At 37.8% G+C, this 27,418-nt stretch overlaps 1 protein-coding gene across 2 annotated transcripts in view; it reads left to right on the top strand.

Moving 5' to 3' along the window:
* Nucleotides 1-27,418, top strand: part of CUL1 (cullin 1) — a 90,805-nt gene that overhangs the window by 38,638 nt on the left and 24,749 nt on the right. For both annotated transcript variants that reach the window (XM_032483273.1, XM_032483272.1), the window contains exons 3-9: nt 11,725-11,899; nt 13,984-14,151; nt 17,540-17,590; nt 17,803-17,893; nt 18,617-18,780; nt 24,740-24,902; nt 25,806-25,936. In XM_032483273.1, coding sequence (XP_032339164.1) covers nt 11,725-11,899; nt 13,984-14,151; nt 17,540-17,590; nt 17,803-17,893; nt 18,617-18,780; nt 24,740-24,902; nt 25,806-25,936 — 943 coding nt within the window. The remainder of the gene's footprint in view (nt 1-11,724; nt 11,900-13,983; nt 14,152-17,539; nt 17,591-17,802; nt 17,894-18,616; nt 18,781-24,739; nt 24,903-25,805; nt 25,937-27,418) is intronic.

Below are 27,418 nucleotides of genomic sequence, written 5' to 3'. Positions count from 1 at the left end.
GATCTCACCACCTTAGTATAAAACAACCAGCCCACTGACTACTGAAGGAAGCTTCTTCTGAACTGCCTTTTAGGTTTTTAGATTACTTTTACCTCTTGGTGATTTTTTCCCCTTATTACCCCTTAATTTCTATATTTACTTTTCTTCATATTCTTCTTTGTTTTTCTTTAAAAATAATTTTAGATGTGACCATTTTCTTTTAAATGTGAGTCATTTATTGAGTTTTTAAAAACCCAGACTTTGGAGTAAATGATCCATTAACACGTAACTGCACGCGCTGGACCGGCAGGTGGGAAGCATGGGCTCCAGGCGGAGAGGTGCGGGAGGAGCCCTTCAGCCGGGAGCCTGAGGCCGGTGGTTGCCCCACAGTGGAAAGAGCCACTGCCAGTAATTGGGGAACAGACACGTCCATTTCCGAGTCCTCCTCAGACATGGCTTCGCCCTCCCCTCCAGACGATGCGCCTGAAATACCTACAGAAGGGCTGGTTCCTCGGGTAGTGCGGGAGATGTGAGGACGGCTGGGTCCCCCCACAGATGACTTCTCTCTTGAAGCTTTTGCATTTTCCAGGGTGCAGGGTATATCTCAGTGGTAGAGTGCATGCTTACAATGCATGAAGTCCTGGGTTCAATCCCCTAGTACCTCCCTTAAGAAAAAATAAAATAAAATAAAAACCTAACTATCTCCCCTCTTCAAAAAAAAAAAAAAAAAAGAGAGAGAGACAATCTGCTTTTTCCTTTTCTGGTAACATTTCCCCACATAGTAAGTTGAATTAAAGCCAAGATAAAAAAAAATATAAAGTGAAGATCGTGTGTCCTCAAAGCTATGTAGGTCTGTCTGAATGAGAGGCAGTGGTTCTTGCCTTTCTGCTGACGCTGCCTGGGTTTGGTGCAAGGTAGTTCACTTCTCCCTCAAAAGTACATACCTGTTGGTATCTTTCCCTATGAACTCTGTGTCTGTTCCTCTTCAGGAAAACAGCAAGCGTGGCTTCTCCAGGCCAGCATTTTATACGAGGACTAGTGGAGTTTTAGGCTGAAATCTTCCACAACTGGATGCAATTATTCATTTTTTGTGGATTCAAACTATTTGTAGGAAAAACTGCATGAACTCAAGAATAGGTCCATTTGGGGGCTCTTTAATATATAATTTTTGTTTTTTGGAGAAATAATCCTGTTGCAAAATTTAGAAGTCCAAAAAGTTACACAGTGAAAAGTGCACGTCCTTTCCATCATTCGTGTGTCTCAGCCACCTGGGCAGTCCCTGAACTGCTTTCTTAGGCATAGTATCTACACATACGTACACACATACAGAAAACGAGTGTCTGTATGTAACTTAAGAATAACCTTTAACAGTTTTCAAGTGTAAGTAAACACATGTCTGTAATGGTTTCCTGGTTGTCGATCCTTGAAGAGAACTTGCTCTGAAACCTCCTGTGAGTGTGAATAGAAACGGTCTCTTGACATCATACCATTTTTGGCTTATATTTAATCACTTGTAATTGTTCGTATATAATCTGTAAACGAGCGTCTTAGAGACAGTAGAAAAATTCATTTTTCCTATTCCTTTGATCACATTTGTACTTTACTCAGGAGTAGGAATTGTCTTAACAATTGGTTCTGCTGCTTAAATGCTGTTAGAAATACTGAAGATAAATACGCTGAAACCAAAATTGATTTTGGCAGATCGTCCTCCAGATGTGTAACATGTTTATTTCTAATAATTCATAGTTTGGTCAATTTGTGTAAGTAAATTTTAGGATTCCAACTTAGATACTGTGATTTTGTATCCCATTTTATTTTTATGGTCATAGATATTCTGGCTTATATTTTTTATTTTTCTGTTACGTTTTAGGTATTCTTAAGCTTTCTCAATGCCTAATGAGGTAGAGGGATGGTGTGTGTGTGATGTAATATTTGATGATCTCATTTCACTAATTAGGAGGTATGTGGTGGTGGGTGGTGCAGACAGCTAATACTGCAGGGGAGATGCTCAGAGAAGGGAGAAAGACCGATACTACCAAGGTTGGGCTGTTTCAAGAACTGGGAGAGTTTAAGTGGACCACAAAGGATGAGTTTAGATAAGGAGAAAAAAAAGGATGAAAGTCTTGCAGAGTATTGCTGGAGGGAGAAAGGTGAACTTGGATGTGGAAGGGCCCTCTGGGAGAACATGGTGCTGGCTGGCTTACGTAGGTGGAAATGGCTACGCAGGTTAGCTTAGCTGGCTTGGATAAAGGATGATGCCAGATGATGCTGAGCATTGAAAACCAGGTAAGTGAGTTCGTTGTTGTTTATTTTTTTTTAAGTGTTGTAGGTCCACAGAGACGGATATATGACTTGAGAATTGATGACTTGATGTATACAGGTTTTAGGAGGATGAATCTGGAAACCAAATGGGATTAAAGCAGGAAAGATCAAAGGCATGGAGAGATCTAGTGGGTCTTAGTAATCCAAGTGTGGTATTGTGTAAGTTCTGAACAGGGTAGCAGTGATAGAAATAGAAAACAAAAGGAGCAAATTTCTGAGGTTCTTGTTGAAGGTGAAGTTTATGTTTTGACTCTCCCATTTGTGACATCACTAAAATGATCCTAAAATAAGTTTTAAATTAATGAAGACAAAGAACGGAAGAGAACAGGCGTCATAAATGAGAATTTAACAAATTTTTTTTGGAAAATGAAAAGCAGATAGAGCCTCACTGTACTCATTACCAGGTTATAGGAAGACCCAATTTAGAGGGTACATACCCATAGGAGGATCCTGGTGAGGGAGCCAGTGCAGGACCGGAGGAGCTGGGGATCTGAAGGCTCCGGTTTGGCAGAAGGTGGAGGTACGAGACTGGGCAGTGCTTAGGAGACAAGGGATAGACTGAAAATGTAAAATTGAAAGCTGGCCACTTCCCTCTACTCAAGTAAGAACCCTTGAGCAGTTAAGAGCCTGCATCCCAAGCAGAAGACGTGGTGCTTCTGTTAGAACACATTGAATGGAACCTTCTCAGAAATTCGGGAATGGGAGGCCTTGCAGAGGTTGACATAAATAGGAGCTAGCAACAGTGGCTATGATGGAAAGTTAGCATTTAAAGTGATTGGTCTCTAATTCCATATCAAAATACTGATGGTGATGCTAGAGACAGAACAGTTCTCTGGAAAAACTGAACAGCTCTGAAAAATAAATGGACTCACTGATATGAAAGGATACAGCCGTGAGGTGGCCACTCACCCATTCAGAACTGTGGCCCACCAGCCCCACTCAGGGGGCTGGGCTTTTAGTACCATATCGTTATGAGTATTAAGGATTAATAATTGTATGAAAGGACAGAATAAACAAACAGAATAAAAGGGAACAGAAGAAATTGATAATACAGGGAAAAGAAGAGGATGTTTTAAAAAGTAATATTGTCTGACAGTGCGAAGCTTCTCATTGTAGCAGTAAATTAGGAACAGGATGCTATGAGAAAAGAACTCATATTTGAAATGGTAACTCTGATTTTTAAAAATGTAACAGAAGACCTAGAAGAACAATAAAAAGTAAAACAAAAGGGCAAGTAGCTTTGGAGACTGAAATAACCCGAGAGGCCTAATATCTGACTATTAGGAATTCTAGAGAAAAACAGGGGAAGAATATTTTACGAGAGAGTATAAAGTAACTTCCCAGAACTAAAGAATGCTAAATCTCTGGTACCCAAGATAATAAAGGAAAAAAGATTGATACCAGGAACAAAATCATGAAATTTCTGTGCAGAGAGAATTAAGAAATAACCAACAACCTATGGATTGAATTTGAGAACAGGATAAAGTTCCTGGATGAGTATTGCCTAGTGGGTCTAGAGAGCAGTCAGTCTGAACTGGAGCTGGAAGCCAGGGAGCTGTTGTAGTTGTTCCCAAAATTAAGACCATGAGTGTGTTGAGTGAAACTCAGCCTTAAATTATCCACAGTAACATACAAGACATATCAAAAGCCCTAAGCTTGTCCTTATGAAGAAGCAGTTAGGGAAAGGGAACATGATTTAGCAGCTTCAAATACTGAAATAGTTGGGAGTCTGACCACCTGTCTTATGTGATTAGCCTATCACAATGAAATTAGCCAAGAGCACCATTCCAGTCTTTTTTTTTTTTAATTGAAGTATAGTCAGTTACAATGTGTCAATTTCTGGTGTACAGAACAATGTCCAAGTCATGCATATATATATGTATTCATTTCATATTCTTTTTCATGAAAGGTTATTACAAGATACTGAATATAGTTCCCTGTGCTATACAGAAGAAATTTGGTTTTTATCTATTTTATATATAGTAGTTAATATTTGCAAATCTTGAACTCCCAGATTTATCCCTTCCTACCTTCTTTCCCCCGGTAACCATAAGATTGTTTACTGTGTCTGTGAGTCTGTTTATTTTGTAGATGAGGTCATTAGTGTCATCTTTTTTTATCTTTTTAGATTCCACATATGAGTGATATCATGGTATGTTTCTTTCTCTTTTTGGCTTACTTCACTTAGAATGATGATCTCTGGTCCATCCATGTTTCTGCAAGTGGTGTTTTATTCTTTTTTATGACCGAGTAGTATTCCATTATATAAATATACCACAACTTCTTTATCCACTCATCTGTTGATGGACCATTCCAGTAAGTCTTAACAGATGAACCAAAGTTATACATAGGCATTTGTTCAGAAGTTTCATACATGACTGGTTTTGCATCTTTGCTTTTGATTTTACATAATAAAGCATTTATATTTGTCTTTGGCTAAAGACATCAGAGGTTCAAGCGTTTTTGTGTTTTGTAGGTTGTTATATGTTATTTTCTGTCTTGGAGTTTCCAACCTTTTATTATAAAAAATTTAAAACATACAGAAAAGTCAAAGGAATTTTATAGTGAAGATCCATTTTACTGTACTTGCTTAAAAACATGTCTGTCTATCCTTTATTCCCCTATCCATCCATCCTTTTTATTTCATACATTTCAGAATAAGCTGTAGGCATCAGTACACCTCTCCCTAAATGCTTAGGCATGTACATTGTTAGAGTTGGATGTATGTTTATAGTTTCCAGGAGGTAAGTGTTGACTAGCACAATTGCCTGTGTAACCCAGAGCCCTTTCAAGATAGTCAACATCCTTTATGCCTCCCAGTTAATGTTTGCCTTTCCCAAGGCAACCACCATAGATTAGTTTCACCTGTCCTAGAAGTTCATGTAAAAAGAAGCATAGAGTATGCACCCCTTCATGTAAGCTGCTTTAACTCAGGGTATTTTTGAGATCTGTCTGTGTTGTTGAAAGTAGCGATAGTGTTTCCCTTTGTATTGCTGAGTGGTATTCCACTGTATGGATACCACAGTTTCTTTGTTCATTCTTGTAATGATAGCTACCTGGGCTGTTTCCAGTTTTGGGCTATAATGATTAAAACTACTATGAACATCTAAGTGCAAACCTTTTTGTAAGCATAATGCTTTTATATCTCTTGGATAAACACATAGCAGTGGGACTGCTGGATTGTATGGTAATAGTATGTTTCACCTCATAAGAAACAGACAAACTGCTTTTCCAAAGTGACTGTATCATTTTGAATTCATGTGAGCAGTGTTTATGAGTTCTAGTTGTTCCACAATTTTGTCAACACTTGGAATGTCATTCTCTTTAATTTTAGCCACTCTTGTGAGTATGTTGTGGTATCTCACAATCTTAATTTGCGTTTCCCTAATGGTGAATGATGCTGAGTCCTTTTCATATCTTAGTTGACCATTTGTATGTCATTTTTTGTTAAGTATCTGAGTCTTTTGCTTTTTCTTGGTTCAGTTTTGGATTAATACACTTTTAATTATTGAGTTGTAGGGGTTCTTTATATATTTAAGATGCCAGTGTTTTATCAGCTGTCTTGCTAGTATTTTTCTCCAAGTCTGAGGCTTGCTCTTTTTTTCTTAATGGTGTCTTTAAGCAGATATTTTTTATATTGAGGAAAATGATTTGTTTTATTTTCTTTTACAGTTAACATCTTCTGTGACCTATAAGAAACCTCTGCCTAGATCACAAAGATACTCTGTTTTCCTCTTGAAGCTCTGTGGTTTGGGCTTTTACATTTGGATCTGTAATCCATCTTGATTTAATTTTTGTATATGATGTGAGGTAGGGCTTTAGGTTAATTTTTTTTCCCCATGTGGCTATCAAGTTATTCCAGCATCATTTATGGAAAAGACATTGTCCTAATTGGTTGCTTTGGTGCCTTTGTTAAAATTAAGTGACAATATAAGTATGGTGCTATTTCTAGAATTCTTTTTCATTGATATATATCTATCCTAAATGGATGACATGTTACTAACTTGATTTGTTTCTAATTTGTAAAGTGTTTTTGCATCTGTATTCATGTGGGATTATTGGTTGGTGTTTTCATTTTTTGTTAATTTCTTAATTACTGTAGCATTATGAAAATTCTTGAAGTCAGGTAGTACAAATCTCCAACTTTGCTCTCCCACCCCAAGATTTTTTTGACTATCCTAGGTCCTTTGCATTTCTCTATAAATTTTATTGTCAGCTTGTCAATTTCTACCCTAAAAAGTGCTGAGTTACAATTAGGATCGCATTAATTTTTTAATAGCATTTTTATTGAAATATAATTCACACATCATACAATTCATCCATTTAAAGTGTGCATTTCAGTCGTTTTTGTTATATTCAGAGGTATGTTCAATCATCACATTTTAGAAAGTTATCATCATCTCAGAAACCCTGTACCCTTTAGCTGTTACTCCCTTAGTCCCCCACCTCCCACTAATCTACTTTCTGTCTCTATAGATTTGTGTGTTCTGAACATTTCGTGTAATGTAATCATATATGTCATGTTATGGAATGAAGTGTGTGCCCCTACCACCTAAATTTGTATATTGAAGCCCTAACCCCAATTTTACAGTATTTAGATGAGACCTTTGGGGGAATAATTAAGATTAAATGAGGTCATAAGGTGGGAACGTAATCTATAGTATTGGTGTTCTTATAAGAAGAGGAAAAAATACCAGAGCGCTCTCTCTCCAAGGACACAGGGAGAAGGCAGCTTATCTGCAAGCCACGAAGAGAATCTTCACCAGAAATCAACCCTAATGGCACCTTGATCTTAGACTTTTAGCCTCCAAAACTTTGAGAAAATTAGTTTCTGTTGTTTAAGACAGTCTGTGATATTGTGTTCGGGCAGACTGAGTAGACTAATACACATGGTCTTTTCTGACTAACATCTTCCACTTACCATCCACATGGTGGCATATATAACTATTTCATCTGCTTTTATGGCCAAATAATACTCCACTGTATAGCTGTACCACATTTTGTTTATCTATCAATTAATGGACATTTGTATTATTTCCACCTTTTGGCTATTATGAATAGTTCTGCTATGAACATTTGTGTACAAGTTTCTGTGTGGATATGTTTTCATTTCTCTTGGGTAGATACCTAGGAGTGGAATTTCTAGATCAGAAGGTAGCTCCATGTTTAACCATTTGCAAAACAGCCAGACTTTTCCAAAGTGGCTGTACCATTTTACTTTCTCACTTTCTCAACTGCGTGAGTGTTGCAGTTTTTCCACATCCTGACCAGCACTTGTTACCTGATTTTTTTTTGATTCTAGCCATCCTAATGGGTATGAAGTGGTATCTCATTGTGGTTTTGATTTGCATTTCCCTGATGACTAATAATGTGTCTATTGGCAGTTTTTATACACTTCCTTAGAGAAATGTCTGTTCAGATCCTTTGCCCATTTTTTAATTGGGTTGTCTTTTTATTAATGAGTTGTAAGAGGTTTATATATTCAAATACTTTATCAGATATATGATTGATAAAGTGTGTTCTCCCAGTCTGTGGGCTGTCTTTTCCTTTTCTTGACTGTGTTCTTTGACATGAAAAAGTTTTAAATTTTGATTAAGTGGAGTTCATTTTTTCCTTTGGTTACATATACTTTTGGTGTCATATCTAAGAATCTCTTGCCAAGTCCATGGTCATGAATATTTACTTTCATGTTTTCTTCTAAGAATTTTGTAGTTTTGGCTCTTATATTTAGGTCTTTGATCCGTTTTGAGTTCGTCTTTATGTGCGGTGTGAGGTAAAGGTCCAGCTTCATTCATTTACATGTCACTGTCTAGTTGTTCCAGCACCATTGTTGAAAGACCAGTTTTCTCCCATCGAATGGTCTTGGCACCCTTGTCAGAAATTACTTGTCCACAAAGACGGGGGTTTATTTCTAGAGTCTCAGTTCTGTTCCATTGATCTGTGTCCACCGTATGTCAGAACCTCACAGTCTTGATTACTGTGATTATGTGGTAAGTTTTAAAATCATGAAGTATAAATGCTTGCTTGAACTTCATTCTTTTTCAAGATTATTTTGGGTCCCTTGCAATTCCAGATGAATTTTAGAATCAGCTTGTCGCTTTCTACAAAGAAGCCAGCTGGGATTCTGGTAGGGACTACGTTGAATCTGAGGTCAGTTTGGGAGGTACTCACCTTAATGACACTGCCCTTCCACCTGTTCTGGTGTAAGTATTTGAAGTACACATTTCTTTGTAAGGATTTTTAGCATCATTTCACAATTTTCGGTTTGTTGTATTTTCTTTATCATTTAGTATAAGACAATTTGATTTTCCTTGTTATTTCTTCCTTGACTCTTGGATTTTATAGAAATGTGATGTTTAATTTATTCGGGGTTTTCCAGGGTAGCTCATTGTTACTGATGACTAATGTGAAAGCCCCACTTAAAATGAGTTTAAAAAATCCAAAGTTACAAAGCAGAGGAGAGTCCACATGAACAAGTCAGCATATAGAACAAACAGCAGAATTACAGCCTCAAGAACTTCAAACAGAAGGGTCTTTGGCAAAGCACTTCTAAGTATATTAAAAACAATTAGTGATAGAAAAGAGTCAAGAATATAAAGGAACAAAACGCTATGGCAAATAAGAGTTTTTTTTTAAGCAATAAGGAAATTCTACAAATGTAAAATAAAATTTTTAAAAATAGCAAATTTGACACAGCTGAAAGAGAAACACTTAACTTGATGTGGCAGGTAGATCAAGAAAAATTAGAAGTGATGGAAATAACTAAAGATGTAAATTGAGATATAGAAGGTGACATGAAAATGAAAATGTCCAAAATATGCATCATAGAAAAGCTAGGAGAAAATAGAAAGGGGGTCAGAAACTTTTGAAGAGGAACTAACCTGAGAATTGACCAGAATTGGTGAAAGACAAAATATGCATGACACATTTAAGGTAACCATCACAAGAATGCGAATAAAACGTATAACCCCAACATAACAAAAGAACTAGATGGAATAAGGAAACTGTTGATCCAATAGAAGGGAAGAGGGAGAGAACAAGACACAGAGAGAGAAAAGAATTAAAATTGAAAATGCAAACTAAGATGGTAGAAATCAATCCAGACAGCAGTATAATCTTAAAGCCAAACCTGCCCGCCGGAGGCTGTCAGACTGCTTTAAAAGTGAGTCTTACTGTGGTGATTTGCAGTAAACAAACCAAAACACAGTTACATAACGCTGAAAGTAAAGAGGTGGAATATGAGTATTTGTGGTAAATTCTAGCAAAAGATAGGAAGAGCCACGCTAACACCATACATGATGGGTTTCTAAGGCCCATTGTTAGGAATAAACATGGCTACTTCCCAATGATGAGATGAACATGTCACCAGGAGTATAATCCCGGATTTGTACACTTGTTAACAGGGCCTCAAAATGTATGACAGATATTTTAGAGAGTTACGAGACAAACTGACAAGTCCACAACTGGATAGGGAGGTTTCAGTAAAAGTTTCTCAGTGAGTAATAAACAGACAAATCACCAACAAATAGATTTGAAAAATAAAATTGACCAGCTTGCTGTAACAGATACCTGTGTCCAGCAGTTAGAGAATGGACCTTTTTTTCAAGCACGTGTAAAGAAAATCACGACTTATTCAGCTACAAGTCTCATCCCATTTTAAGGAAACTATCCAAAAAATGATTTTCTCTGATTAATTTTAAAATGAAATTACGGGTTTTTTTTAAGGTTAAAAAAATACACTTTGGAAATTAAAAATTTTTTAACTTAATCACAAAATAACTAATAATGGAAGAAAGAAAATATAACTGAATAAGGAAAATACATATTTTTTGATCTTTTATTATTGAAATATAGTCAGTTTACAATGTTGTGTCAATTTCTGGTGTACGGCATAATGTTTCAGTCATACATGAACATACATACATTCCTTTTCATATTCTTTTTCATTATAGGTTATTATAAGATGTTGGATATAATCCCTGTGCTATGCAGTATAAACTTTTGGATTTTCTTTTGGATTACTTGGCTTATGTTTCTCTAGAGATTAATTTTTTTCACATTGTTTTGAATTAGCTTAATTCATTAAAGGTAGTAACTTTAAGATATTTCATACTAAAATATTTTTAAAATTTCAGATGAAATGTTCATATGACTGCTTAGAAAGGCCTTCTCCAACTTCAGCTCAAGAGAATGTTCATGTGTATTTTCTTTGTTTTATGGTTTCAGTTTGTATATTTTAATTCCTAATCCAGTTGTTATATATTAATTGGAACATGGATTTTTTTCTTTCTTTCTTTCTTTTTTTTTCTTCCCTTAACAGAGGCCCTGGGGATTGAACCCAGGACCTCATGCAAGCCAAGCATACATTCTACCACTGAGATATATATACACCACTCTCCCTGCCACCACCCCCGGCCCCAGAATATGGAGTTTTTTTCTTACACATAATGCCCTTTATTAGTCTATCTACTGACTTGAAATAATATTTATACAGAAAGTTCTTAAATACACCAGAATATTCTGTTTCACGATTTCTCTTTCTGTCTGTATCAGTGTCTCTCTGTTAACTTTATCCAAGTACATTCAGATCAACTGAAATGGTATTAAGGGTTGTAACAAAGCATAGCTCCCCTCCATCAGCCTCCGTGGTGCACAGGGCTGCTCTTCTGTGGCTGATCAGGTTTAGACATTCATGACTTTTGTGATGAGAGGACTTGGTCTCTTGCCCTGCATTTCTTCTACTTTTCCTTTTTCATTCTCCAAGTATAGCTTTGTTTAAATCCACTTAAAAATAATTTTAAAGTTAAGTTTTGGTTATTTTTATATTTATAACATATGCTTCTGGAATATTCATAGCTGAGCATCATAACAGACTACAGTTGTAGCTTTTTTTTTTCCTGAAGCAGATAATTGCTTTCTTCTTCTTTCCATCTGCAGCCTTTTGGTACCAATTGCCGATTCTTATCTTCCAACATACTCTCAGGATAGTGTCCAGTACACTCTCGGACAGTTGTCCACAAGGCAGTGGCATGAGACAGTCTAGAAGGTCTAGTGTTTTCTCGGCGGCCTTCCTCCAGAACATCCGCCCTCCTCGGCTGGCTGACTTTTAGCTTTATTGATGTGTGAATGGGATCTTTTCCCACTCTAGGTTCAACAGGTGTTTGTTGATACATGGGAAACAAATTGGTACTGAAATATCTTATAAGAAAGTATGTTTGCAAAAAAGGGGGAGGATATAGCTCAGTGGTAGAGCACATGCTTAGCATGCACGAAGTCCTGGATTCAATCCCCAGTACCTCCATTAAAAAACAAATAAATAAACCTAATTACCCCCCTCTGGGGGTTTGGGGGGGAGAAAATATGTTCACATTAATCACTGTTGGCATTGATGATACACGTTGATTTCCTTAACTTTTCTCCAAGTCACGTTTATAACTACTGCACAAGTGTTCACCAGTCAAACCAGGCGCGAGGGGCTGGCGTCCCTCCTTCTAAATCAAAAAAGGGACAGACGCCGGGGGGAGCTCAGTTTGTTGGCTTGGAGTTATACAAACGGCTTAAAGAGTTTTTGAAGAATTACTTGACAAATCTTCTCAAGGTAAGACGTTTTACGTATACACTGAGCGTTTGTAATAGAATGTAAAAAAAAAAAAGGTGGTGGTGGAATAATAATTCTAACTTAAATGCTGAAACTTTCACTGTTGTTTGTCCATTGTTTTTGACACTGACATGCACCTGAAGATGTTCTGCTGTTTCTTGGTTGTTTACCTGTTGTGAAGATGAAATCTTCATAAGCCGTATTCTGTTCTTTTTAATTTATTAAATTTAGAAGTTTTTGATAGCCTTACACCATAGTAATACTTTCTTAAATTACTAATCATAATGTAAAGCGTATAGTTATGAATTCAGATTACCTATATTGTATTTAGAACCCAATATGCTATTATGTATCAGAAAGTATAAATAACCCGTAAGTTTATCCAGCCTTTGGTAACCACATTTTCCCAGTGTGTTCTTGCCCTTTTTACACATGGTTTTGTAGTATATTTAATGAAATTGTGCCCTGGCTAGGATGGGTTTCAGGACAAACATCCGCTCTCCTGTTCTGAGCCTTTTGCTTGGGCAGTGATGGAGTTTTCCCCTTCATCTTCTGCCTTTTTCCTCCTCAGTCTCCATCCTCTGGAGCAGAGGCAGTGTGATGCCTTCCATCCAGCCACAGGGTGGGCCAGTGGCTCCTTCATCTGGTGCCACACACACTACGTAGAGTGAGTGAAGACATCTACCCTCTCTGCCCTGGGAAGTCTGCACTCTCTGTGTATATGTTTTAAAGATGTTTGAGTTACCCAGATAATAGGTGAAAAATTTCAACATGCTCCAAAATTGTTTTCCTTAATATATTTTACAGGGTAGTTGGAAACTTAACACCACTCTAGCAGACCATAGTGGACTGACTACAAATCGTGACTAAGATAGTATCGTTTTCACGTTCCCTAAACTGTGTTTCTAGTGTCTTGCTGAAGCCACTATGTGTCCTTATTTTTATTCACAACACTTTGTAAAGTGAACACTGGAATTATTCTGTAGTCTCGAAGTGAGGAACAGTATATTGTGCTGTGAAAAGGTGTTGCTAGCCATGCCATCAGTGATATTTTTGCATTTTAGAAAAGCACATACATACACTGTAATCCAGAATAGCTTAACTTTCCATGCTCTGGTTCATTTCTTAGGATTTAAATTTACAGAAACAAAAATTCGGTCGTATCAAGATTGTGATCAGGTTTTCACATGGCCTGCTGGATCACCTGTGCCCCTGTCCTTGTGGAGCTTCAGTTTTGTCCAGCTGCTTCTGCTGCTGGCGGCGGACTCTGGGGCTGAGAGCAGTTCCGGGATGGCCCGCCCTTAGTTCAGGGAGGGGCCCCTCCCGGCCCTCCCCCGCCTCTCCTCCACCACATCGTGCTGATACTGCAATTTAGTGCCCCCTTTTAAAGGGGAAGACTTAACTTCGGAGATGTCGTTGATACCTCAGATAAAACTTCAAGTTAGTTTCTTTCAAATAAAAATTTGCAATTTAGGCTGTAGAGACCTCAGTAAAAATAATTTTGGTAAATGAACATTTTCCTCATGAGGTCTTGTTAAAAAAGAAATAATGTACTGCTATACCATAAATTTTATTTTTTACAAAAATGTAACAGATTACCATAAAAGATTATAGATTTTTCTAATTTTTAAGTAAGTTTAATGAATGAAGAATATGCATTAAAAAGTCAAGTAGTCTTGGCCCTATGGTCTAAATTGTTAATTGGACATTTTAATTATTTTTTAACAGGAAATATCAAAAATAGGGATACACTGAAGTGAATTCTTTATTTGTTAATGTGAAGGAATTAACCCTCATTGTAAAAGTTCAGTGTTCTTTTTATGAAGGTACATGCATATTTAATACCATGAAAAAGGTTCCAGTTTGAGATGAAAGAATTTTTATTAAAATTCCCTTTAGTCTAATCTTCATGAGCTCCATTCTTGTGAGAATTCATATTAATGAGCATGTTTTGTATACAGAATAATTTAAGGAACCCATCTAAAACCACACACACCAGTGTATTTTAATGCAATAGATTTGTTTTAGTTAATTTATCATGTGACCAATTAGTCATCTGAAAGCTTCAGTTCACCTGTTTTTAGGACGGAGAAGATCTGATGGATGAGAGTGTACTGAAGTTCTACACTCAGCAGTGGGAAGACTACCGGTTTTCCAGCAAAGTGCTGAACGGGATCTGTGCCTACCTCAATCGACATTGGGTTCGCCGCGAGTGTGACGAAGGACGAAAAGGAATCTATGAAATCTATTCTGTAAGATTTTTTGTACACACCTTTCACCTGTGTGTTTTCTTAGTGATGCAGATTCTTCCCGGGGGTCGAGGGGGATTTGGGCAAATATTAAGCACTTTTCAGAACAGTAAGCCAGTTTCCTTTGTTTTAATGTATCAGTAAGTGACCCTTAGATATTTTGTGGCAAGAAAGGAGAAGGACGCGTACACTGGAGTTCTCAAATACAGCCTGCAGGCCTCTCCGTTTGCTCTGAGAAGTTTCTTCTTCAGTTATTTGACCAATCCTCAGGCTGAGCCGGGAACTGTCCCACTGTTAGCCAGTGGGGCCCGCGTCCGGGCTGCGGTGGGTGAATCCAGTCCTTTACTCGGGACTCAGGCCTCAGTGATCAGCCCTCCCTGGTCTTTTGGGATCTGAGAAACTGCCTCAAGGAGGGCCTGTGATGTGAGATTCCATCTACCTGCTCAATTCACAAAGTTATATGATACAAGTAATGATGTTTACAGAGTTTTAAATTGAGTTTTTTTTTTTTTTTTAAGACCACACGAAAATAGATTTTGAAAAGGCGAAAGTTGAACTGTTAGATCATCTTCATTAATATTGTATCTTCAGTCCAGGAAGCTTTCTCTGGGCCAATGCATTTTCACAGTGCGGTCCCCAGACTTGCATCATCGTTACCTGGGAACTTGTTAGAAATGCAAATGGATGGGCTCAGCACAGACTTACCTAATTAGAAACTCTGGAGGTGGGGCCCAGCTGAGTGTTTTTAGCAGGTCCGGCAGGTGATTCCCATGCACTGTGAAGTTTGAGAACCAATCAATTAAGGGAGGACTCAGAACAACGGACAGTCTGTCTGTTCATAATGGGCTGTCAGATACACAGACAGTGCCCCTTTTGAACCAGTAGTGTTCAAATGTCAGGTTCTGCATAATAAGATTATCTCCATATCCAGGAATGTTGCTATAGTAGCAATGCTTTGTTGCTTTGCTTTTGGCAAATTTAATTAAAATAAAAACACTATGTGTCAGACACGTAACATTTTTTACATTTGTATAGCTCAGTTCATACCAAACTTGTGTCGCTTCATAATGGTACTTGGTTATATAGTTTCAACAAAACTTTTTAGGTTTAGTGTTTTGATTTGAACCTTTTCAGTTTGTCTTTTCTTTTCCACTTAAAAATTCTTGAAACTGAAAGTTGTCAGTGTAGGAATCAGCATGATTTTGATTTCTTCTTAGAAACCCACTTGACCAAGACACCACGTATATACCCTGTAATATCACAGGCTCCTGTAAGTCATTATAGTTTTTTAACTTTCTGTGTACTATTTTCAAGGTTTGATTTGCTTTTAGTTTTTTATTTACTTTCAAAATTTACAGTTCCTACATCCTTGAATGCCAGTTAATTTGGAAATATAATGTGCAGCCATAACTTTTAGCAGAGGATACCCCTGTCTAGAAACAGTGTTGCCTCTAAATGCCCTGCCAGTGAGCCTGTTGGATTCATTTAAAGTTCAAGTATCAGTTGACACGGGGGAGCGGTTCTTGTGCAGTGACCTCTCTGCATTTTCCGGAATCTCCAGAAGATGGGGATGCTTGTCATGAAATAGAAAGTTTTACTTCTTTCCCAGTAATTTTTTCTTTCTTTTCATTTATAGACAGTTGTTGGTTTCCTTTCAAGTCAACCAGAGGACATAAACTAGTTTCATTATTAACATATTTAAGTGATTCAGTATGATTTTTTTTTCCCTGCATCTGTTCCTCTGAACTCTCTCTGATACCTTTGGTCCTCCTTCCTTATCTTGCCTGGTTCTTTTTCCTTTCTTCCTTCAAAGTGACAAATTACCGTGTCAAATTAGGTCTGTCTAATGCTGTATTAACTTACAAAAATATTGGAAAAAGTTATTTTTAAAGGCGTAGTATCTTTACTAGAAGTTCATGGCCACACATTGTATTTTCCCTGCCTCACCCCTGCATGAAGCAGGTCTGAGGAGCAACAGAGAATTTGCACAGGGAGAAGTTCTTTTCAAAACCGTACCCCCTTACTCCTCCCCCACCAGGGTGCATTTCTCCTAAAAAGTAAGATTCTTTCTTCCCAGCATCTTTTTAGATATCATAGTTTCTAATTCTGTAAGGTGGTTTTTTTTTTTGGTGGGGGATGGGAATCAGGTTTATTTATTTATTTTTAGAGGAGGTACTGAGGGTTGAACCCAGGGCCTCGCGCACGCTAAGCCTGTGCTCTACCACTTGAGCTATGCCCTCCCCCTCGCAGCTTCTAATTCTGAAACAATCTTTATTCTAGTATTAGATTTAAGTATATATTGTTCATACTTCATTAAGAATATTTTTCTCTTAAATGTGGCTTTCTTGCTGCCCTTTTTGGTAGAAATTTTTTCATTGTATAAATTAAATTTACGTATCTTTTCGGAACTACGTCTCTTACATAAACCGAGTTTTATCTATGGTCAGACCTGGGAAAAATAAGACTGATAGCATTTACATTTAGAGTTGTTTCTTAGCAGTGTGTATTTGAATGTTAAATTGTTATAAATTTGAATTTTACTTTAACTGAATAATACCTCTCTCAACAGTTTAAAAACCGTATGTTGAATTATAATCTTTCTCTTTTGGGGAGCATTCTGTAGTAATTTTCTGACATAGCCTCTATTGAGAAGTTCCAGAAACTTTGCAAAATGTATCATACACACATGCACAAGTAAAATGGGAAATTTGAATAATTTATGAATAACATTTGTTTAAAATGTACGATTGATACATTTACAGTTTTATGCATCCATGAAACATAAAACAGCACAATGAAGAAATAGAACTTGTTAGATTTTTATAGTCTATTTTACTGAGTTTTAGGAAACTATGATAGAAGGGATTATCTTCATTAAATGTTTTAGGTAAAAAATTACATTCGAGTCAGAGAACGATTTTATAGATTGAATCCACTGTTGCCCTTTAAGCTAATATGTATGTTCTCTTAATTTTCTTTTTATTTTAACTGTTAAAATATGAGCTGATAAACATCCATACTTAATACCTCTTGAAGTTGTGAACTCAAGAGAATGGCCGTCTAATTTCATCATGACGATTTTTACCAAGTTTATAATCTAGAAATAGTGTTACGTATAATCAAGGATTCAAGCTATTCCCTGTGACGTCAGTTTTGAAAAAACAGTACAAGTATAGACTTTTTTTTAATTGAAATATGGTTGATTTACAATATTGTATTAGTTTCTAGTGTACAGCATTGTGATTCGGTTATACATATATACACATATTCTCTTTCATACTCTTTTCATTATAGATTATTACAAGCTACTGTAGTAATACTGTGCTACAGAGTAGGATCTTGCTGTTTAAAGTATAGACATTTAATGCTGTTTCTTTTTCTTGTCATCCAGCTTGCATTGGTGACTTGGAGAGATTGTCTTTTCAGGCCATTAAATAAACAGGTACCTACTTGTGTGAGTGTGTACGTGTCTTCCTTTTAAAACCCCTTGCACGTTTCATTTCTAAGCCATTTGTCTTCCTCGCTCCTTTGTCATGTCCTAAAAGTATCTCTCATCTTGCATTTGGTGGATTTAAATATTTAAGAGATGTGTAGTGATATAAAGCATACTGTAGTCTGTAATCTACGTGTCTTTTTCCTATATCCTTTCTAAAGGTAACAAATGCTGTTTTAAAACTGATTGAAAAGGAAAGAAATGGTGAAACCATTAATACAAGACTGATAAGTGGAGTTGTACAGTCTTACGGTAAACAATTTCCCTTTAATTTATTCAAAGTTTCTATATCAAATGGCAATTATAACAGTGCTCCAACAGATTCATTTTCAAATGGTTTAATATTATCAAGAACATTGTTAGCATTTACAAAGGTACTCACAGTTCCCTTTATGAGTCAGTGTGATTCTGTTTGATTTTACCCTTCATAAAAATTGTCTGGTCTTTGTTGTCTTAAGGAAATTTTGATGGACTAAGACTTTTGATATTTGAGTTATTTTCTCTTCTGGTCTCATACTGAATTACTGGATGTATGTGCTGGAGTGTCATTGGTGGAGCTGAATGATTACCAGAAATCTGTTATCAGCTTGAAAAATTGAGATGGAGAAACCAGTAAAGTAATACAGTGTTTTAAAAGCTTAGGTAGCGTTGTATTTCTTTGAAAGTTTCAAATTAGGCATTCTTACTATTTTTAAGCTTTTAGAAATACAGAAGTTCTCTTAGTGAACTTCGTGATGACTTTGAAGCATTGCTGGCCGTCGGTCAGAATCACTTTGTTTCATGTTCCTTGGATTTTTTCCTTTTTCTTTTATTGAAAGTGTACTTTAATACCAGTAAATATCAGATTTGCCTCATGCTCTGCCATTTTACTGTTTCCTTTTAAGCATAACTTAAACCGACTGCTTCACCTAAGTATATTCCTTAAAACATAACCAAAAGTAGGGTAATTGAAATGTAGTTCCTGTTGGCTTCTAGTGGAACTGGGACTGAATGAAGATGATGCATTTGCGAAGGGCCCTACGCTAACAGTGTACAAAGAATCCTTTGAGTCTCAGTTTTTGGCTGACACAGAGAGATTTTATACCAGAGAAAGTACCGAATTCTTGCAGCAGAATCCAGTTACTGAATATATGAAAAAGGTAAGCTTAAACATAGTCCTTACAATAGACTTAAGTTAAAAGTTACTGCTACTCAAATGAATTGTTCTTTTTAGTATATGCAACTTTCTTCACAAGTTTCTTCTTGGGCACTCTTGTGCTGTCGTGTCTGTAGCAGGTGCAAATGGTTTCTCCCAACTCACCAAGGAGCTTTTATAAATTAATTTGATAATCACAGCTCAGTGTTCTTACTGTTCTGAAGATGTAACCGTAATAGCTGTGTGACTTCCGTGTTTTGAACTGTCTCTCCTAGAATGTGAATGTGTATCTAATGGGTGCCGTGGTCTTATGTCAATGAGAAAATAAGTTTTTAAGAAACAGATATTTGCAAACTTTAAGCTTTTGCTTTTTTGCTTCTGGAGTATCGCCTAATGACCTATATAATGCAGTCCTCAAGTCTGTATGAGAGGAGAGGTCCTTCTGAAACAACAGGATCAAAATCTTAGAAAAGAGAAGACCCGAGATTGGTCTCTGAATCATAAATCTTTTTCAGTATTAAGTAATGTTATAATGAGGTTCTAGAGTAATTGTTCTTTGTTCTCTTTCTCAGGAATACAGGTATCCCAGACTTATGCCCTGAGGAGTAACCCAAGTCAGGAGTCAGCAAACTGTTTCTATAAAGGGCCAGATGGTAAATGATTCAGGCTCTGTGCGCTGTGTGGTCTCTTGCAGCGGTTGGACTCTGTATAGCGAAAGCAGCCATGGCGACGTCTAAACACCAAGTGTGGCTGTGTTCCAACAAAATGTACTGACAGGCAGGATTTGGCCACAGGCTGCAGTTTGCTGACCCCTGACCGAGATGTGCAGCAGATCAGGGACTCTGGGCTGATGCCTGCTTTTCCCTTTATGCTCCATCCGCCTGGAGAGCAGGTGGACCACGGGGTCACTGCTTCCAGATGCTGAGGTCACAATTAGTCAAGAAGAGCAGCCGCTCTGCTTTCTCACCACATGGAAAAGGCCTCCCCGATTTGTGATGTTCTGAGTGCGGTTTCCCTTAAAAGATAGTGATTATAAATGGGCCTTAAAAGTTTGAAGTTGAAAGTCCTTGACAAAATTCTGATGTCTCGAAACCTAACAAAAATGGAGCTCTTCAGAAATATTATACTTGGAATAGTAATAGTTCTTTGTGTATATTTATGGGTTAAATCTTCTCTTGTGTGCCAGTCTGGAACCTGACCGGCTCATTCAGAGTTTCAAACAGCTGCCTGACAAATGAGTTCTTCAAACGTAATCTGTTTTAAATCTTAATGGTGCCTGTTACTTCTTTTTTTTTTATTCTGGCAGTGTCGTTTTCATAAACACGTCTTTTATTGGACTCTGTATGGTGATTCTTTAAAACCGTGTGTGTTTTTAAAAGTGGGGCCTTTTTATCAGGGTACACATCCACCAGAGGGCTTCAGGCTTATTCTTTTTAGGGACCTCTGAGTGAATTGCAGTCCCCTGTTACCCACACTGAGGAAGAAGGCAACAGGGCTCTGGGGTGAGGAAGCCGGAGCCCCATAGGCACTCCCAAAACAGGGAAGTCTGCTTTTAAAATCGGACCTGGACCCAAAGGCAGCTTGAGGAGCAAAGATCTCCACTGGATGTTTTCAACCCGGTGTGAGCCCTGCCTTCAAGGGAGCAGCAGTCTTCCTGCCTCCTGGCTCTCTGAGACCAGATTCCTCTTCATCAGGGTTAAAGGTTTGGCCCAAATCTGGTTGGATCTTACCAAACATGACATCCATCACATTCTGAAAGTCCATAATGCAGAGAACCTGTAAGCATAAAATTCTAATTTAACCATGTGGACAGTTCCACTCTTAACTAAAGCCTTGCATCTCAAACTAGGCTCTGCATCTAATTGAAAAATCTTCACTCCACCATCTACCAGGGGGTTGACCTTAACTTTTCTGTTCTTCAGTTTCCTCATCTGTAAAATGGGGGTAATAATTTATTATTGTATATTGATATTTGGTACTTGGCAAAGAGCTAGCATGATATGTGTTTGGTATTACACACATACATCATTCAGAACCTCCAGTGCATGCCTGGGAATATGCAAAACCACAGATCAAATGTGGCACATCTTTTTCAGTAACTGAAGGAGAGATTCTGTTTATGTTAAAACATTCTATCAGAAAGGAGAATACAAAACTCATGAACAATATTGAGAGAAAGCATGAACTTTCAAGAAATACTCTGCTTTTAGCAGCCAGTTTGACCTAGATATGCAGATTCTTGGGGGAGTGGGGTCTCTGTTCCCTTTTCTGTGTTAGGAATATTTTGGCGGAAACATCTGAGAATTTTTGGCTTTCCTTCTTGCTGATGGCTTCGATGAGTGAACAACCAACCCTAAACCACATTAGTGTTGTAGCTTATCTTACTGTCTCATGTGATTGAGACTGATCTGAGCTACAAAAATTTGTGTGACTATTTAGGTTTCTAATGTCATTTTAAAAACTAAAAATAAAATACACCTTATTTCATTAATTTGCTTAATTTTGGGAGTCTGTTTTTCATTTTGTTTTTCCTGCAGACTGATCCTAATAGAATTAACAGGGACAGTCTTTAAGTGCTTAATTTTAATCAGTTATTTTGAATTGGATCTTAGTGTTCTGATGTAATTGTCTGCCAAGTACAGTGACAATCAAGAGCTTATGTGCCTTCAGATCACAGAGAATGTAAATGAATGTCCTTCCTAAACTCTAGTGACACAGCACCCAGGAACTTGGTTTCTTCACCAGCCACAGGAGATGCTGCTGGCTCAGATTCAGACCACTGCAGTAAAGCCAGGCACTCGGATTCCTTGCTTTCCCAGTGTATAATGCTGTACTGTCATCTGTGAAGTTGGAGAATAACATCATGTCTGAAAAAAACAAGACACATACCTTAACTGGGTTAAATTTGAGAGTTTGAGATTTACAAATGTTAGCCCTTGTATATAAAAATAGACTTTAAAAATTTTTCTTCTGTGTAGCACAGGGAACTATATTCAATATCTTACAATAACCTTTAATGAAAAAAATTAAAATGAATGTATGTATGAATATGCATGACTGGGACGTTGTGCTGCACACCAGAAATTGACACATTATAACTGACTACTTCAATTAAAAATATACTTTATTGCTAAATGATGCCAAAACAATTACAATAGCAACATCAAAGATCACCGATTACAGATCACCATAACCAATAAAATATTGAAAAAATTTGAAATATTTTGAGAATTACCAAAATGTGACACAGAGACACAAAGTGAGCGAATGGTGTTTGGAAAAACAATGCCAATAGATTGCTCAACACACGGTCACCACAAACCTTCAATTTGTGGTTTGGTTTTTTTTTTAAGGCAATACCTGCAAAGCAGAATAAATGGAGATACACCTGTATGCAGTAGTCCTCCCCCTTATTCACGGTTTCAGTTACCCACAGTCAACTGCAGCCCGAAAATATTAAATGCAAAGTTCCATAAATTAACAGTTGATGAGTTTTAAATTGCATGTACGTTGTTCTGGGTTGCATCATGGAATCTTGCCCTGCCGGGGACTGTAAATCATTCCTTTGTCTGGCGCATCTGCCCGTTCATCTCTTAGCCACTTGGGAGATCAGACTGACTGTCAGGTATGCGGTGCTTGAGTTCATGTAACCCTTATTTCACTTAAAAGTGGCCCTAAGCACAAAAGGAGTGATGCTGGCAATTCAGATACTCCAAAGAAAAGCCATAAAGAATTTCCTTTAAGCGAAAGGGAGAAAGTTCTTGACTTGATAAGGAAAGGTTGCTAAGATCATTGGGAAGAATGAATTGTCTCTCCGTGAAATTGTGAAGAAGAGAAGTGTGTGCTAGCTCTGCTGTCACATCTCAAACTAAAGTTATGGCCACTGTGCATGACGAGTGCTTCGTTAGGATGGAGAGGCATGAAATTTCTACAAGAAGAGGTTTTGAGAGACTGACACCATACACATAACTTTTATTACAGTAAATTGTTAGAATAGTCCTATTTCATTATTGTTAATCTCTTACTGTACCTTTTATAAATTAAACATTATAATAGGTATGTATGTATAGGTGAAAACATAGTACATATAGGGTCCGGTACTCTCCACGGTTTCAGACATCCAGTGGAGGGTCTTGGAATGTATCCCCTGCAGATAAGGGGGGATGACTGTATAAGTAATTACTGAGCCCCTCTGGCTTTGAACGTTTTTGCAGTCACTTAAATAGCACGGACTGTTCCCTCTGGGCCTCTGTGGGAAGAGTGCTGCTGCTCTCTGTAGTCTAGTACGAGGGATGGAAAGTCAGGGACTTGCCCCAGAGGTTGTGTCAGCCGTGACGCCGGAGCTTTGCCCTTCATCTGGGAAGGGGTAAAAGTTCGTTGCAGGAGAAAGCAGAGTTTTTTAAGAGATGAGTTTATGCTGTCAGGGTAATTGTTCAGGAAACAGGTGTAATCTCCAGAAAAAGTGATGCTTTGGGGTTTGCATCTCCTGTATTTCATCAGCTTTAGTTCTTAAGGTATCTTAATGAACTATTAGATGTGAAGCAGCAGGTGCTTAGAACTCCTGCATTAAAGCACAAGAGGATCTTTTATTGTTTTTTAAAATAACTTTGTAATCAGGAAAAAAACACCACGGTTTTAGACTTGGGGAAATACAAATAACATAAACCTACAAACTTGGGACAGTAAAACTTAAATATGCACATAGAAACTAAATTGGAGTCATGCTATAGGTTTTTTTAATAACCCTTTTTTTCTACGAGTTTGTTACATGAACATATTTTACGTTTACTAGATAGTAGTAGTTCATTGACCAAATATGTTGTAACGTAACTAATTACATCTCATCAGAAACTTCAAGTATTTCTTCATTTGTAAATGGTTCCTTTTCCTTTCCCAGGCTTTTATTTGCATATACTTACTGGTTTTTCAGAGATTTTTAATGTGTTAGGGATTTTGATCTTCTGATGCACACTACAGATATTTTCTCAGTTTATTTTATTTTTCACATTTAAATCTATCTAGAAAGTACAATACAGTTCAAATTTCTGTAGCTTAAACAGTTGTCCTATCAGTAACTCTTGACAGCGCAAGTCCTACCTGGTCGTTTTTTTCATTTTGTTTTCCTGGCTCTTGGATGTTTATTCTTCTGCTTGAATTTTTCTAGCTTTCTCCAAAATTAGTACCAAATTTAAAAATCATTTTGGAGAGTATTGGCATTTTTACAAATATAGTTTTTCTCTCTTTATTCAGATTACTTGAATAATAGGCAATCACTGAAATTTTTTTCTTTGATAATTTATTGGTTCCTATGTGATACTTTATACCACACATTTCAGGTAATACAATGTAAAATACTGATTTTATTAATTTTTGGCTACTCTGTTGAATTGCATCTTTTTTCCCTCTCTTCCTTGAAGGGAGATGTAAGAAACTGAGATACATAAGTAACCCAGTAGATGTTAGAGATGCATAGTCAATTGATTGGCAAGAGAAGGTCAAGACATTTAAAAAAATCTGATTGCTAACGATTATTTCCATGTGGTCACTTCAAGGAATGTATCTGTGTGACTCTTGATTTCAAGTAGCTTTCATTCAGAAGGAGCGGTCCTTTACCTGGTGTCCATGTGTAGCAGAGTATCAGTGGGGATATCACCTCCAGAAGGTGAAACACCACGTATCTGAAGGAAGAAAGTTGACATAAAGGCATTTGGACTGTTAATTATGATAACCTCATTAAGTCACTTAAAGAGGAGCTGGAAACAAAAATACACCTTACGGAGGAAGTGGCGAACATCCGTGACTGGTGAATTGTGGTTGGCATTGACCCTAAAATCAAGGAGCCCCTCCCCCCTTTTACTTAATCATAGTTTATTAGAGCAGGTTTGTGAGTTTCTTTTGTTGTTACTTTTGTAACGGTTCTTTAAAAACAAATCCAAACCATTGGCTTGATTTAATTCCTGCAGGCGGAGGCTCGCCTGCTGGAGGAACAGCGCAGAGTTCAGGTGTACCTCCATGAAAGCACGCAGGACGAGCTGGCCAGGAAGTGTGAGCAGGTGCTCATTGAAAAGCACTTGGAAATTTTCCACACGGAATTTCAGAATTTACTGGATGCTGACAAAAACGAAGGTGAGCCACTCAGATTCAAAACACGTAGATATTGATCTTGACATGTGATTTTGAGATTGTTTGAAATTCTAGACTCTGAGTCAGCCTGAGTGACACCAGTCATTTTAAAAGATTAATGTGTGTGTGTGTGTGTGTGTACACACCTTGCTGTGTGTTGATTTTGGACCTCTGTAGAGTGTGTGTTGGGTGTGACTTTGCAGGAAGAGCATCTTTTGAGTTTGGTTGAGTATAACTTGTTCCATACACTTTAGCATTAAATGATGCTACGCTGGTTTTTTTTCCTTGAGTGTTTTTCTTTTGAAAATTCTTTGAGAAGGATATTATTTTTGCAAAAGTATCTCCCTTACCCCTCCCTTGTTTTATTGGGACATGTTAGAAGCTCAGTAAAAGATTGGTACTTGGATCCAGGATTTTTCTTCTTTGGTGCTCATAAATTAATGGTGTGTCATACATATATTTAGTGAAGAATCTGGGGGCCCTTTTGTGACTTATTTGTATAGTTGAGATGGATAGTTGTAAATACTCCTTAAATTTATTCATTCTTTTAAATAATATTTGTTGTGCCTATTAAGTATGATTGAGATAAGTAATATCTCAATCTTGAATTTTAAGAAGCATCAGATGTAGTTCCAGATAAAAATCTTAACTATTACATTAGTGGTTTCTCATAGTAAAGGGGGAAAATACGCTTTTATAATAGCGTGACTTCGTTGTTACTTTCAGCTGAATATACATATGCTAAATACAGAATATTTGGATACAACTGAGTGCATTTGATTATTAAGGTTTTAAAAACTTGGCGGCTTTATTTCAGCGTGTCTTTCATCTCTGTAAACGCGCACTTAGTGGAATGGATGTGCAGAGTTTGTTTCCGTGCATAAAGGTGGCGCCTTCTTCTTTCAGATTTGGGTCGCATGTACAATCTTGTATCTAGGATCCAGGACGGCCTGGGAGAATTGAAAAAACTCCTGGAGACACACATTCATAATCAGGGTCTTGCAGCAATTGAAAAGTGTGGAGAAGCTGCTTTAAATGTAAGTACTATTTAACTGAAAATCAGTCGAGCCTAAGCATTCCCAAGCGTATCGGATGCCAGGCGCGTGTTGTGTCTCCACTTACAAATCCAAGTGGTAAGATTTTCACTAGACTCTCATAGAGAACCTTGTTTTGGCTGTTTAAAGTAGAAGGTTTACAAGCATCTTTGTTTAGTAGTATCTCTGCAAACTCTTCTCTGGCACTTTTTAGGCATTAAGGATGTCATTTCTTCATTTTCCGCCCTTTGTTTCTTCTCGAAATTACATTCTTTGCACTAGAAGAGAGAAGACTCTTCTGTAGAAAAACAGGCCACAGCCCCCTAGGGATGGGCTCTGGCACCACAGGGCCCAGGCTGCACCTGGCAGGACTCAGACCAGAGCTCCTGCCCTCCAGCTGAAGATCACAGGGCTGTTTGCCCTGGGAAGGCCCTGAAACGGGTAGTATTTCTCATACACTCCCCCCCTCGCCCACCCCCGGGGATGGGAGAACATTCCTGCCGGGTTATCTGTAGTTCACATGATAATTTTACGTGGGAAGCGTCCCGTGTTTCTAAGGGACAGGTAAGTTGTCTTCGGTTTTGTCCCTGTCGTGAACTTTAATTTTGATAGTGTTTGGGAAAAATGACGGAGAAGAAAAGCTTCTGGAACACGGTGCTTCGGTTTGCATCAGTAATCCTTTTACCTCTGATTTTATTGTCTGATACTAATTATTTCAACAATGCTGTCTTTAATGTGTGTTTTTAAGTCTTATTTTCCTGTTGTCTTTGGAAGATTCTTTTCCACTTGTAACTGTGGGGGTTGCAGCCTCACTGCTTGCCGCATCTGTGAATTACTAGAGGGGTGAATGTAAACGCGCGTTTCTTGAGGTTTATACAGGAATTTTACACTCACAAGATGGAAGGGCGCAGGCTTAGCGGCAGGTGTTGTGGCATAGCTCTCCGGGCTTCAGTAGCAGCTTCGGTGCGAAGCCCCAGCAGCAGGCCACACGCTGCAGGGGAGCTGCTGTGCGCGGGCCCCGGGGACAGCCTGCCTGGGCCAGTCCCACCCAGCCCCACTGCCGACTGACTTTCCAACCTCGCTGCTAACCTGCTTCTCCTGTCTGTGTCAGTTGGCAGAAAAAAGGGAATGATGACAGTGACTGCCTTGTAGAGGTTTTGTAAATAAATGCTGTTTGTGAAGCACCTAATAAATCAGGCTGCAGAGTGCTCAGCGGTGAGACTGCGGTTGTTACAGGGTGTACAGTGTTCATTTTAAAAACTCGTTTAAAATTATCTTTACATCTTGATGACTTTTCTTACTTTCAAACTAAATGTCCCTTTTTAAAGGGCCTCACACACACACACATGCCTGTACCTGAGGTTCAGAAGGGGCCGACTTGAAGAAGCAGCTTTTCGGTAATGTCAGGTGTTCTCACAGTAAACTCAGTGAGGCTGTGGGCAGCAGAGCCGTGTTAAGGGACATAACTTTCCTTGGTGGGGGGCT

This window comes from Camelus ferus, chromosome 7 (assembly GCF_009834535.1).
Source record: "Camelus ferus isolate YT-003-E chromosome 7, BCGSAC_Cfer_1.0, whole genome shotgun sequence".
Classification (NCBI taxonomy): domain Eukaryota; kingdom Metazoa; phylum Chordata; class Mammalia; order Artiodactyla; family Camelidae; genus Camelus; species Camelus ferus.
This window is presented reverse-complemented; position numbering and strand designations above follow the sequence as displayed.